Source organism: Trachurus trachurus (genome assembly GCF_905171665.1).
Source record: "Trachurus trachurus genome assembly, chromosome: 16".
NCBI lineage: Eukaryota > Metazoa > Chordata > Actinopteri > Carangiformes > Carangidae > Trachurus > Trachurus trachurus.
In genome coordinates this window covers 24,739,593-24,755,209 of record NC_139902.1, presented here as the reverse complement: position 1 = coordinate 24,755,209, position 15,617 = coordinate 24,739,593, and the positions used below count along the sequence as shown (strand labels likewise).

The 15,617-nt window shown below is 41.6% G+C and overlaps 1 protein-coding gene across 2 annotated transcripts in view; it reads right to left on the bottom strand.

The window, feature by feature from the left end:
- Positions 1-15,617, bottom strand: part of me1 (malic enzyme 1, NADP(+)-dependent, cytosolic) — an 80,114-nt gene that overhangs the window by 17,139 nt on the left and 47,358 nt on the right. For both annotated transcript variants that reach the window (XM_083989896.1, XM_083989897.1), the window contains 2 exons: positions 4,698-4,773; positions 3,310-3,471 (listed from right to left, as the gene is read on the bottom strand). In XM_083989896.1, the coding sequence (XP_083846022.1) occupies positions 3,310-3,471; positions 4,698-4,773 (238 nt within the window). The remainder of the gene's footprint in view (positions 1-3,309; positions 3,472-4,697; positions 4,774-15,617) is intronic.

The window sequence follows — 15,617 nt, the reverse complement described above, 5'->3', positions numbered from 1 at the left end:
ATATCCACTCAAGGACAAATATAATCCCATAATAGCAGTCATTTTAATAATTAGTTAGAACTACCACTACCTCATAGCCTCTCCCACCCCATCGTATCCCATCATGCCTTCACAGTCAGGAGTGAGGGGCAGTATCGAGGGGCACCGGGCTAACCTGCCTCCCAAATGAAGCCAGTCCACAAGAGCTACACGTGTACACACACACACACACACACACACACACACACACACACACACACACACTCATACACACAGCCGGTCCACTTATCCCATTACATCTAATTTACCTTGTCAACTCTTTAGAATAATAGAAAAATGGAAAAGTGGGCCACAGCCAACCAGACTACAGTAAAACCTGCTTTTTCTCGTTTCTCTTAGAGTTGCCACAAATTGCCGTGTGTTTATTCTTACAGGCAAGTTTGTCTATTAGCATTTTTAATACCATTGAGGACATAGGTGATGCTTTGGGGAATTAACTTGTTGCCTTTTAAGGATTACAGAGTATGATATTCTCATGTTAAATTTTTGAGGACTTTTGGAATTAACTATGTTTTAGCTTTGGTGTGCAGGCTAACGGCTACAGTTAAGTAGCAGTGGGGCTGAGTGAGTGAATACAGAGAGGAGAAGAGCCTGGTTTCTATTAACTCTGAATTTCTTGTTCCGGTCTTGAGAGCGGATCCGGAAATCACCAAATTCACCAAAGTAAAAGTGTTCACCAACATAAAACTTAGCCTATAGACAATAACTTGTAATACAATTAAATACAATCAAAGAAAAGGGTTAACTTAATGGCTTGGGGATTTTCTTGTAAATTATATTCTTTAAAATTAAAAAGTTTCACCGCATTTTATTAGCTTGGTGCTTTTATTTTGACGGAAAGGCCTGTCTCTCTCGCCCTGGTTCCGGTTGCTTACTGAAACAGCGAGTAAACGGCCCCAGACTAAGGCCAAGCTGTGAGTTGATCTGTGTTTACTAGTGTGAATTACTGTTGTTATACCAGCTAAATCCTTTGGTACATGAAGTGCGGAGGGAAACGCCACTATTTTTTAAACACCCTGACAAAAGTGTTTAATAGACTCGCCTAAATGCTGCAGATAGTGCTAAAATATGAGACTTTCAGGTGGTTCGTCTCTTCCTTTACAACATATTTGACATCTCTGGACAGCCCTGGCACCCTGACTCCACAGAGACGCCAGCAGCTTCACACAGCCTCCAACTTTAAACTAAACCAGGTGCTTAACATGAGCAGAACTCCTCAGAAGAAATAACATTTAAAAAAAATATATTTTTGGCCTCAAGTCTACCTAGGTGGCTCTTTCCAAACAAACCAATGAGGGATGCTGTCTTTGTGAGCCTGGCAACCATTGTCTTCAACTTTAGAGAGAACCAGGTCAGACGTTTTCTCCTGTTTCAAGTCTTTCTGCTAAACTCAGCCAATCAACCCTAGCACCACTACTTTAACTACTACAGATTGATTCATTGATCTGCACTCATTCATCATTGTCTAGTGAATGGTTGCGTGTGTTTATTTCTTGCTTTATCATTTTGGCAGCAGGTACAAAGCGACTTGAGGACGCAGGCTTGGATGCTGTGGATCAAAGACTCTGCAGCAGCTTGTTCAAGTTGTGTTGTGATGGCCCGTAAATGTCTAAAACGTCTGCTGTGAACCCAAAAGTCTAACGTGCAGGAGGGATTATCACCCTGAACCGAAGTCACTCAGTCAATGTGGAAACTTATTAGGGATGCCAGTAAAAGAAGAGGTCAAAAGGTAAAGCTATAATAAAGCACATGAAGATAAAGAGCTGAGGAGGAATTGGCAGTTTAGTTAAGATACATTTTCTCTTTTAAACCAGTTTCCGTGGCACAAAAATGACTAATGTTGCAAAATCTTTTATGGGCTTTCTGGAGAGGGTGCAGTGTTTCTGTGGCTAAAATGCATGGGATATCTGAGTACTATGATGAAGTGTGTATTGGGTAAGTACCGTCAGAGGCGTCAGGCTGGGATGCCATCACCTGCATGACCTCTAATTTTTTTTTTTTCTTCTTGGTGTTTGTCCAGTGTAACGACTCCTCCAGCTTCTCTGTGGTACTTACATTTCTCGTTTTAATTCTATTTGCAAACTCATGTAACCTCAGCAACATCTCTCACCCTTAATCCACTTGAGACATTTCCGTGGAACGAAGCCGAAAACTGCAGGGTCTGAGTCATGTGAAGATTGTCTTGGAAAATGAAGGACAGCTCCTGACAGGCTGAGCTCAGCTGTGTTGGGCACGCAGGCATCTGAGGCTGCCACGCCCTTGGCCATGGCAGAGAGAGTTGTGTATATATAGAAGTGCACACAGACTATTCTTAGCCTGTTTAAGGCTACAGACACACGTGCTGCCCTGCCCAGAGTTTGACTCATCTTTCAGACTGCCACTGGGACCACTGACTGTACCAGGTAGATAAATATTGCTCTGTTGGCTACTACTCTCACAGGCGTGCAGACTGGAGAGGTGCTTTCCCAGCTGGCAGCCATCGATGGAGCTGCTTACCTCACTTGTGTTAAGGGTGTTTCCTGGTTGTAAAGTGTGAGATTTGTTTTCTTTTTCTTTGCTATTTTTTTTTTTTTGGAGGCAAAGCCTTACCTGGCTACGGCGGATTAAGAGCATTTCCCGACTGGCATATCATGGCATCTTAAATTTGTTGGAGCAATATTTGGAGTTTAACGGTCTAGGGCGGCAGAGGTGAGAGCGGAGCAGGAAGAGAACATTTGGCCATTACTACTTGGGACTATGATGACCAAATTTCCAACACAGATTACTCGACTTAAGTTTAATTAATGTAATAAACCTTAAATTGAGCTGGACAGCTCCAAAGCTGAGCTGATATTTCACCTCTGTGTGGAGGGCGGGCAGTGTTACTTCTTTTTAGCCTTCAAAAATACACTATAAAGATATAGTGAACATTAGCACCTGCCAAACATGTTAGCATCGTCTTTGTGAGTGAGTTGCCGGATGCAAACATTAGCATTTAGCTCAAATGACAACTGTGCCTAATCACAGCCTCACAGGCCGATCAGCTTGGTTGTTATAGACCCTCAGTCCTGTGATCTTGTCAGGTTAATGTTACCTATTTTGGTTGAATTATAAACATATCTCACCTTTATTACCTTAAATATACAGCACGTGCAAGTGGCTGCCTGAAAATTATACTTGGAAGTAAAAATGAATATAACTTTCCAGCTCTGATGACTGTAATGTCAAAAAACAAGCTGCTTGCAGTTGTGTGAAAGGTCAAGTCACATATATTTAGAGCTCAGCTCTTACCTCATTGTCTGTGCCCACGTCCAGCGTGACGGGCAGACACTGCTGGGGCGGCATGCCTCCACAGGCTGTGTAGAGGGCCAGCTTGCCCACTGGGATGCCCATGCCATAGCAGCCCAGGTCTCCCAGCCCCAGGATCCTCTCTCCATCTGTCACACACACCGCCTGTCAATCAATATAACTGTCAGCCTTGGAGTACACCAGCCACGCCCACCACTCATCAAAGTAAATCTGTTTGTAATACTGCTATAGGAAATTTTTAAATAATATTTCATGTCAAACAGTATAATGAGAATATAAATGAAGCAGTATTTCAACCTCCCTAAAAATCTTCTTCACCAAAACAAGTCCACCCCACTACCAAGAAACATGTTTTTTTCCTTTGTGTAAGCCAGGTCCCCCTCCTACACCCTCTTGGCTTTCCACACACTACTCGCTTTACTTATTAAGCAATAAATAAGTTCCTCTGGGTTGATTCCACAGCATGAAACAAATCAATTGTGTAACACTTAATATGACCAGCAGAAGTGTTTCATTTGAAATGTTCCTAATTCCGACTCTTTTTCCACCATCTGTGTGACGTAAAAACCTCTGGCGCGAAGCTTTTACAGCCGTGTTCCTCCCACAATCTGACAAGTTTAAAGACTGTCATTACTTTTCCCATATGAATGTTTAAAATGCATAATGACCATACTTAATGCCATTAGCAGCTAATCTTTCTCCCTAACTATCACTTGTTAATATGCGACAGAAAGGCTGCCAAGGCTTATCCATGGATGGCTTCCTTGGCTCCCATTTGCCCTTTCTCTATTGAAATGTTAAAAGTAGGGCATATTAGGTGAGTTTACGATAAGACCACCCTGACAAGGAGAGCCAGCATGTCAGCCCCCGAGGTAAATGCCCTGCTGTTGACAGCTGTGAACAGGTGGCTGAGGCTGCAGGTATATTTGACATGCCAGGAATGCCTGCTTGTTTCGTCATTCAAAATATGACTAGTTTATGACTTGCACATAGTTGCTCTATACACAAGAAGAAAAGGGAATCCAGTGGTCCACTATCAGCTCACATAGTTAAAGTAGATTTTGTTTCCTCCAAACAACAAAGAAAAAACGTAATTGGTAGCTGTATGAAGTTTGTTATAACTTCTAATCGTCTCATTGTTATACCGTAAATATAAATTATAAACATGGATTATAATCCATGACACCCCATCAATATCAATGCCTATGGTTATGAATGAAAGGGCAAACCCGACTAAACATTAAAGGAATACAGACATTGAACTTTTGCATAAATGCGGTTAAACATTGTTATGCGCAACCCAAATACTTGTGTAGTGTGGTTACACTGCAGTAACTTATAATAAATATCGTTTGAGTGATTTAATTCACCCTGATGTCTTTCTCCGGCCAGTTCTGGAGCATCGAGGCAATGTGGCCACGGTCATGAATGGTGATGAACAGGCCCCTGCAACACAGGAAAACACAAAGAGGAACTTCAGTAAGCAAAACAATTGGACCACACTTTTTCCATATTCAAATAGTCAGAGGGAAAATGTGTAATTGCATTGTTCAACATGTAAAGGACATAATGACTGAGCATAAAAACACCACTGAATCAGTCAGTCTCAACAGAATGAGACTGACTACAAACTGTTTATCTGGAAATATACAAAATGTAATGCCTCAAAACAGCACATTTTTAGTGAGGAATTTTGTGTGGTGTTGTTCATTTGTCCTTTTTTTCCTTACTCCCCCATGTCTCATGTCAGCTCTACTTAAATAAGCCAAAATTAGACTAAAATAAGCTTGGTAAAAACGCAATGGCAACACGAGAACTCAAATAACACTTGGTACATACATACAAAGTTCGTATCTAAGGTTTGAAGGAGAAACAGCTTTAAGCTGTAGCTCAGATACTGTTTGAAGTTAAGCTGCTATTTATTTTCTGTCTCTCTTTCTTTTAACCAAGATTTTATTGAATACTGATGGCACCTAGGATTTTAAGTCCAGAGCCGAAGGCCTCTGTGGGGAGTTTGTTTTGGACCCTTGAGGCTCCCCAAATATCCATTCATCTTGGTATCACCTCCCTCCAACAGGCCCCCCTCCCTCCATTCCTTGCTTCCTGGCATCAATGTGCTGCACTCCAGGACAATCCCAGGATAAAAAAAGATCATCTCAGTGCGTGGGGTCCAGCTGCAGCGTCTATCCTACTTGACCAATCCATCTGGTTTATAACATGGGGGCAACACCTCCTTCATGTGCAAACGACAATAAAAACATCACTTTCTTGTAAGAATCTGCTCATAAAGTAAAAACCAGTCCCAGATCAGTGCTGGTGGAATAAAACAGTGGCGAAATATCAAATGCAAACAATATGAGACACTGTTAAAACTAAAAATAAAATACAGTAACATGAAGAGAAAGACATTAAAGTGTCATGTAAAAATGCTTTGATAAGTCTGGGATAGGATACAGTGCACTGTCAGCATAGGTCTCCACTTACACATCAAAAGCCATATTAAAAAAACCTATACGTCAGGCGTCATCAAGCCCTCAGCATTTGGGGGAATACTGTACAAATCCTTCTCAGTTGAAGTGTGAATGTTTGCGTGCGAGTACAAATGATGGGCGGTCAGTCAGTGAGCTGACCAGAGGATCACAGTTAGAGAGTAGAGGAGCTCACACATGGCAACCAACATCAATGGCCCCAGGGGCCTGGTATGTTTGCTCTCCAAAGGTAAACACTGTGTCCTCTCTAATCTCTAATCAGTGAGGCTGCGCTCAAACACTGTGAGGCCTGTGTGTTTCCAACCATCTTGGCTTGTAGAGACACTACGCTGAGGACTGCAGTTTAAACAGCTCTTAACTTCACTTATTTTGTTTACTACTACATAACTGTGAAAGTACACCTTCAAAACAGGCAGGGTTAGCACTTGGACCAAAAAAACCCAGTTATCCAAGTGTAACAAGGGTGAAGTCACACCATTTGTTTTTCCTGCCTGTGTTCCTGGCTAACAGTGTTTTGGATTTTGATGTTAAGAACGGCCACAAAAAGATGAACACTTTGAAAATTTTACACATGTACATTATTCAACATAAAATGAGCTAGACGAGTTTATATTTAATCAACTGATCAATCAATGGAGCATTGTTTATCAACTTTTAGGAATGGATGATTTTTTATGAAGTATTGATGATCGAGCACACACGTGTAATACAATTCATTTACTTTTTTGGGGGGGCATTTGAAAGCACATTATTTTTTCTTTATTCATTTGAAATACAACAGTATTCAGAATATTTAATATTATATAGAGTCAGAGTATTCTGAAACATGTTTAGCGAAAGCAGCATGAACATTTCCAAGTTAGTTAAGAACATCAAAACATCATCTGCAAACAAATGAAGTTTAGATGAATATCTACCTACTTCAACACCAGTAACTTCCGAATCGCGTTTGATTCTCTCTGCAAGTGTCTTTATTGCTAATACAAAAGTAAATAGGGAAACAAGGGCAGCTCTGTTTTAAACTTGGATGAACATTTTTCTTCGAATTTCTGACATTTAAAGCAGAAGTAAGCGGTCCGGTCATTTTGGCTAATGCTGCATTCCAGGCAGGCTTTTGAAACCGTAAATTACAGCTTCAAGTCACGACTTACGACTTAACCCACTCGTGTTTTTCCGACCTGTTGCCTGTGAAAGTCACTATAACGGCCACTCTTAAACTTCCGACCCGTGAACCAGGTCGGAAAAACACGAGTTACTAGTTGCCTTGAATGCACCATAACGTCTTGTCAGCTGATGGAGTTAGCAGCCCCCGCCCTTGTCATGGATCTATTGGTCCTCGTCCCTACGTCACCACATTCAGGCGCATCCCTTGGCTGCACACACAGCCCTTCATGCCGTTCTCTCTCCTCATTGGACAAAACTTGTAGGATACAAGAAAAGTTTTCTCCTCGGCTCAGAGCAGAGCAGAGGGACTGAGAGACCCGTGTTTCGGTCCAAACACTCTATGTAAGTGATTGCTGTCGGAAGATATAACTATTTAAGACTTATATTAACACAAATATATCGCTTACTTCTGCTTTAATCAGCTACAAGGTTAACTCAATAATTGAATAAATAACCTACAAATTAATTCATAACAAAAATAATCATCCCAGATGACATAGATGAAATTTTACATGATTAATCCCCACTCAAGCCAGTGCCTATATGCAATTTATACATTGTTTATGGGACATATGATAAACACATATGCATATAGTACACCTTTTCAATATCTTTTTCCTATGTTTCCCCCTATGCACAGATTTGAGATTCTGTTGGTCAAATAAAGCTCACTAGGCCACAGACATCTGGTATCTGTCATTTTAAACACCTTTCATTATTTCTGGCCGTATAATAACACACATCTGTACTGTATATATCTGCAGATCTACACATCTGCGCATACGTAGAAAGCGTCTGGGTGATGTCTGCACAGCTGTAAGAGAGTGAGGAGCTGGACCGGATTTATCTTTACACAATGTATTTATGTGAGAGAGGAGTAGCAGCAGGGGAAAGTGTGGCCTGCTGAGTGTTTGACCACTGCCAGGAGCAGCATTATGAGGAATTGTGGGAGAGAAAGCAGCACTGTGGCTGAAAGGCTGACCCCACAATATGACTGTTGGAAAACAAATTTATAAGATGGATCAAAGCAGACAGGCAGGCTCGGTGTAATTCCTAATCTCTGTCAACCGTAATTTTACCAAAAACATTTCTACTCAGCTCGCCATCTTTCCTCTCTCCTCCTCCTCCTCCTCCTCCTCCTCCCCTGATTCTCAGTCTCTGCCTCTCAGTGCTTCCAGGAGAGCTGTCGACCTCGTGCCCTTTGACCCTGACAAGTACATTAAAGCAGAGCAGTGGGAGTGTGTGTGACACCTTCCAACAGAGCAAAAAACACACACAAACTAACTCGTGAGAAGAAATCCCATCACCCAGAGCCATATAGACTGAACCAACTGTATGTGGTCGTGTCACAGGAGTCTTGCTGCTTTAAATCTGTCATCGCTGTATGTTTCGAGAGGATGATGATCTTTTCAGAGCAGGAATTCAGAGATGGAGAAAAAAAAACTGCTTAATGGATCATTGACAGTACGCAGCATCTGTCAGGAGGATGTGTAGGACACGAGAGGTTTCTGTACACAGTTCATCAAGATTCCCAGGCTCTGTGTTTGTGTGTGTGTGTTTGTGCCTGTGTGTGGCAGTGAGGGAGAAAAATTTGTGTGTTTTACATATTTGTGTGAGAGCATTGTTGCAAAAATGAAGTCATTTTAGCTGCCAGTTTAGATTTAGGATCTAAGATGAGGGTTAAAGGAAAATTCTAATATGAAATAGGTTAACATGAAAACAAAACAATATCCTATCTTATTTAGTATATACCACTGTTGAAAGATACATAGGAAAAAAAGATGCTGGGCATCTGTGTAAAACCACAATGCTTTGTTTATAATATATTGTGACACATTTTACCTTTATTCAAAGACTGCAGCTCCTACCCCATCCAATAAACTCCAGTGACTCACTATCATAAAAGCCAAAATAATTACCCATTAACTTCTGTTGAATTTGTGATATATATTGATGCTTATAGCCAGTTAAACATGCGTGTGTTTGCATGTGTGTGCGCGTGTGTCTGACTTCTGCTGCTGAAGAAACCACAATGAACAGCAGTCGCCACATTTTCTAGATGAGAGGAGGACCACAAAGCGCCGAGCTGCTGTGTCTGGCTCCTCCCGTACGAGAGCGTGGCGAGAACAGAGAGGGTAAAGAAAACAACCTGATGGCCTGAGACAGCACCGCCACCGCTGACCTGCAGCCCAACACAAAACACACCCCAGGGACTGTAGAAAAGCTGCGGGGGGGTGCTGCTGGCAGGAGGAGAAACTGCTTCGCCTCATAAGGAAGCCAGCTGTTGACCCATGTCCACACAAAACACCACCAATCACCATTCGTCACTCCAAAGGCATAACCTTAATCTTCGCTGCGCTGGGCGCCCTCGGTTAGTGAAGCCACAGAGGGTTCAAGTGACACAATGAACACAAATCAGTGAGAAAAAGACTGAAAATAGTGTTAAAGGTCATGCTCACACAGCACGAGATTTCTCCAACTAATTACGGCTCAAATATGCCACAACAGACACATTTTTATGGTTGGTCTGTGTGCCATGAGAAAACTTTTTTTCAACAGTGGATTTTCTCCTTGATTTTCTACATTTGTTTGAAAGGGCCTAAATTGAGGCCGAACGGAGCCAGCATCTTGCACTGTGACGCTGCCCAGAGGGAGGAGGCAAATGTCAAGTAAGCGCAGACAATTCCTGTTTTGTTACTGAGGGTAACTTGAACTTTTTCACTTAAAAAAACAACAAATGCCTGACATTTTTGTAAAAGCTTCTCAAATGTCACTTTGACAGAAACTGAATTAAATTGTTGAGAAGCACACAAAAGCTACATAAACTCTACTGTACTACAGGATGATAAGACAGGATTTGTGGTATTCTTCCTTGAAAGAAAAATCATGTATTTGAGAAGTGCTTACAGCATGTAGCAAGCACATAAGCTGACAGCATCCAAATTAGATTTAGGCCTGACAATAAGCTCCTGACAGACTTAACATTAATTTGTGACAGATGATGTGGCGTGCCGCAGCGACATTTGTCATTTTTACCACTCAGAGTGACACTCAGCACCAGCTAATATGAGCAGCTGCTGCTGGATGGTTTCTAAGCTACTTTGGGTCTACTGAGTGAACCTGTGGATCTTTCTCCTCTCCCTCCACAGGCACATAGACCCTACGCACTAAGTTGGTTTGGGCGTGTGCATCGGTGCATGGATGTCTGTCTTCTTCCTTTATACTTCCTAAACCCTGTGCAGAGTTGTCGGTTATGGTTTCTTAACATTTCATATTCATATTATAAAGCAGGAACAACAATAATAGTCTACTTGCCAGCCCATTAGGCCCCATTGTGAACCTGGAAATGTTGAGTACCCCAAAGTTTTATGTTAGAAATATATACAGTAGTGTGGGTCCCAGGTATTCAGAAACTGCCGAATGCTAACTTATATATATTGGGCAATTAGCATAACAGACATAACTAGCATAAAGTTGCATAATTGCCTACTGTATATGGGCAATATTTCAACAAAATTGACTTGGCTGATCTGGGCAATATTGGAGTGGTTTTAGGGGTTATTGATGATGCTGAATCCATTTCTGACATTTTCAAAATTCAAAATGGCTGTCTAAACCGGAAGTGACCAGATTTTAACCGCCAGTGGGCCGATTTTGATGGATTTCAAAATCTGATCACTTCCGGTTTAGACAGCCATTTTGAATTTTGAAAATGTAAGAAATGGATTCAGCATCATCAATAACCCCTAAAACCACTCCAATATTGCCCAGATCAGCCAAGTCAATTTTGTTGAAATATTGCCCATATAGGCAATTATGCTAATTTATGCTAATTATGTCAATTATGCTAATTGCCCAATATATATAAGTTAGCATCCAGCAGTTTCTGAATACTGGGGACCCATACTATCTATTTCTAACATAAAACTTTGGGGTACTCAGCATTTCCGGGTACTCATTGTTGGCAAGTAGACTATAAGGGCCACCACAAAACTGCATTATAATGAGTTTTGAGAACATAACAACCTTTAAAAACATGGTCATCTTTGTACCCTGTAAAATCATCATGACCATATGGAATTATTTACTAAAAAACATTATAATATACAGCTTAATGTTGTCATTGTACTATGCAATAAATCTTGCAGTTTTCTTTCCAACTGATACAGTGCTACGGCATACACTTAAGTTTATAAATCTCTGTACCTGCTCCCGCCATCAGCCAGCTGGAGCTGTCATCGGCCCCAGACGACCTGTTACTGTTAGACCAATTACTGTCTCATTTACAATAAGCTGTTTGACATATAGCTGACATACAGTCTCTCCTATGTTGAACAGTTATGCAAGCGATGTGAAGCTGCATGTCTCTCAGATGGGGGTATGACATCAACCATACACCACCACTCACTTGCACAGTCAGACACATTTGGCACTCCCTGTGATTTAAGTCCATGTCACCCTCGAGGATTGTAGTGGTGCCACACACAGACACACACACTTAGCAATGGCATGCATCACACTGAGATTCTCAACAATGGGCCGTGAACCTGCTCTGAGGAATGATTACAGTGTGGTTTCTAGCACAGTGTGACACTTATACTATATAAAAGCAGAGAGTTGTCCAAGGTACAGTCTGTATTTGACAGAAAAAGAAACACATTTATTCAATGGGGAAACTCCCCGATGGAGATCCATGACTTTTTAAAACGGCTTCAAATAAGAGCTTCACTCCAAAATTAACACACTGGATCCTCCTGCTGGGATACTTGAGCTATCATTTTATTGAAGCTAAATAGACTTTCACATACCGAACATCACACAGTCCCCAAAAGAAGAGGTGAATATGTACATTAGGATAGATTTCAAATGGTTCAAATGGTCACGATCAAGGAGTTAAAAACAAAAAATAAACCACAGATTTTGATGTGACTGTCTGCCTGGGTCACATCAGGTGAGCTGAGGAAAAGATCTCCTTTATAGTCATATAGTGTTTTTTCTTTCACTTTTGAGGATTTAATGACCACAAAAGTTATTCTTGTGGCTCCCGACTTCCTGCTGCCTTTGGTACCTTTGTGAAGAGTGACAAGCTCAGAACTGATGCCAAATGTTAACACTGTGCATATTTTACATTTTCTTAATATCCCATTTGGCTGGCTGAACTCCTCTCCTTTAAAGGTTTCTCTTATTAGATCGTATTTGATACTATTGATCACAGGATCTTATTACAGAGGCTGGAATATGTCATTAGCACACCATCTAAACCACACTAGGCTGGTTTAAATGACACAAGTCATAATACAACCAGACAGAATCCAGTTTGTTCATATCAACAATGACTCCTCCGATGTTTTCGATCTATATGTTTTTTAGGGACATCAGGAATCAACACATTCTTTTCCATTGTTATATAGATGACACCCTGCTGTACTGTTCTTTTATTTACTTCTACAGGCCAACCTGCTATTAGCTACGCATCTAGTGCTACCATTGGATTTTGTCTGTATGTATGTTTTATGATATATTATATTGACTGCCTGCATTGAGATTATGCATGTTATCAATTGTCACTGTACAAATACAATAGAATAGGAGTGAAAGAAATGGAAAAGGATCCTGACATGCATGCAATGATAATGCTGCTATAATGTTCATTATGTTCACAATTTTAGATGATGAGAATAACATCAGTTTTGCAGGTGTGAAGTAATAATAAATGTTTTCATATCACGAAAACCATCTTCTAGTTTCTGAGGCACTGCAGCCTCCACTCCTTGGTAGTCTTGGCTCTAGCCGCACAGTTCTTAGGAAGGTGGACAGGCATGTGATCTTAATACCACAACAACCACCAATGCTTTTATGACACCCTGGTTTCCCCGGCACCCAATGCAGGGAAAAACAAAGACACAAAGGGATTTAAGGCTGGCTGGTTACAGGCCACACTGGTGTCTTGGTTATGTCTCTGTCAAACTAAAACCAAACATTTCCGCTATGGCTGTGATATGAAGATAAACAGTGTTGTGCATGTTGCTCCATTCTTAATTGTATTGAATATCAAATTTCACTGCTGTTACACTGGAAAGACGGATCAGCGTGGGTCTGACTGTCACCCTACTGGATCAGCTGAGTGCAGCATCCTCTGAAGGACCAACACCAGCGCACAGACACATGGTGCACTCAGAGGGAGACAGGGGAAATTTCTATGACTGGATGTGGGATCTGACCACAAGCAGTAGAAATGGACTGACAGCACACTATTTAGGCAATGAGACCGCTGGTTTCAACTTTCTTGCTCACTTTTCTGAGTGGTATTTAATAACTTAATGGACAGAAAAGATGTTTGTTTTTTTTAACGGTAGAGCATTGGATATATTTTATTGCAGGTTTGCACTTATGTCTAAGTGAACTACTGGAGAAGTACCATATAGTGTAACAGGAGAGCAACTCAGCTTCTTAACTTGTTTTTTTTTTTTTTTAAATACTGGTCATTTCCAAGTCAATTAAGTATGCACAGCCAAAGCAGTGAAGTTGTTGGCATTACAAATAACAAACTCATGCTGCAGCAGCTGAACCAGCCAAGCAACTGACTGAACCAATAGAGGAGAAGAAGAAAATTCGGTGAGAGCAGGGGGTCTGGCAGTGACAATCAATAACCATGTTCATGCCGCGGCCTGGGCTGACGCGAACTCTGCCCAGTTCAAAAATAACTAATTGCAATGGAAAGGATGATGGTCAAAGAAACTAAATATGCAACAGAGCTCTGGGAAGAGGGAAAATGTGCTCTGTAAACACAAAGAGGAAAAAAAATAAATAGAAACGACAAATGGATCCGGATAGTGGGCGAATAATTCAGCATCAACTCGACAAACACAACAAGTATCCAGCCCATAATCCAGGTCTCAGCCTCTATCTAAACACATGCAACTCCTTTAAAGTCCCTGTGATGGTTCAATCAGGAAAATACACTCCTGCAGAACATCTGACAGGAGTGTTTTCATGCGTGTTTCTTCTAGGAATTCATCTTAGCAGCGAAAAAACAGTACCCGGTAATTTTTTTGTTCGGCACAGAGCTCTCATCACTTGGAAATGAAACGTGACGGGCAGGAATTCTCTTTCCAATCCCGTCTCTTTGCTTTCCCCTTCACACCCTCCTCTCTCCATACAGTATATGACTCTCCAAAGACAATGCACTCTTCTTCTTCTTCGTCTTCTCCTCCTCCCGCTGACTCCCACCCTCCGTGGCACGCTCAGAGTTTGACAGGATTCCATCACATTACAAATATTCAACATGCTGCCTGAATCACCCTCGCTTTTTTTATACAAGCGAGGACCAGTTCCAGCGTCTGGCCTCGGGAAATCATAACCCACCCCCACCCCATTCCGCTGCAGCCCACTGAAATCAGCCCGGGTCTCACTCTCCACACAACAACTAATCTTCCCTACATGAAGCTTTTCCAGACTTATAGCGAAGAGGGGGGAAACTCTGGAGAATTTGAGGCCAAAAGGAACACACTTTAGCCAATCTGATCGGCCTTTCATCACTTTTGGTAACACACTGAGGAGAAACATAAAAAGACATGGAATCTATGACACAGACCAACCTGCAGGTAATGAAAATAGCAACCAGACAGTGTGAGTTTATGGGGTTTCAAAGCCCGTTGTCTACAGTAGATGTCTGGATGAAGGACAGGCAGTGTCCAGACGACTGCTGTGAAAGTCCAGTTTCTTTTGCAGCCAACCTTACATAACTCATGGGGCAAGTAACAGCAGGAAAGGGCTCATTCCAGCTCAAAGGCCCTGCTAAAGGAATCAGAGGCGCAGACCTGATGAACCCAGCTGGCTATTAGATGACTTTCAGCCATGTGTGACCAGGTTTTCCATTCATTCGCCTTTTCACACACATCCTGACATTTGGGGAATGCCAATGACGTTTCGTGTGGGATGCAAAGTCACATTTTCAAACGCTATTGGTTTTGCCTGTGGAAACAGTTGTAGCATGTTTACTTGCACGTGATGCCTTGCTTTAGCAGCAGCGGTCAGGACCCGGTCAGACAGCGCGCACACGGAAAAACTTCTATCATGTAAAATTCACAGGTCATCTTTTCAATAAAAACATGCAAAGCAGCCACTCAGCTCATTGATGGAGTGTAGATGACAGTGATTTATGGACCATTGTATTCTCTCTGATAGTCACAGAAAAATATGGATTCAATTGTAGGGATGACGAGCTACTAGTGTCTCCTATAAAACACATGGAGAAGTGCTCTCAGACTTTCCAGTTGTTCATGCTTTATAGCTGAGGAGATATTTTGTGAAGTATACGACATAAAGTGAGAGGTTAAAGCTATTATTGAAAAAAAAGCACACACATTTTACAATATACAGACCACTTTTGCATCGGGTAAAGTCTAGGCCTCTTTCATTCCCACTCCTTCTCTTTCAAGTGACTGCAAGGACATGCATGGATTACCAATGGTGCAGCTTTTTTCCTTATTGGAGAGGTGTGTTTGTGTAATTAGGCCTTATTCTCAATGCCAGAAAGAGGGGACAAAAGTTCCACACTGGGGATTTAAGGTTACATCTAATTCATTGTCATGGTTACAATAATGAACACATGGTTACAATTAGAGGATGAGGGCC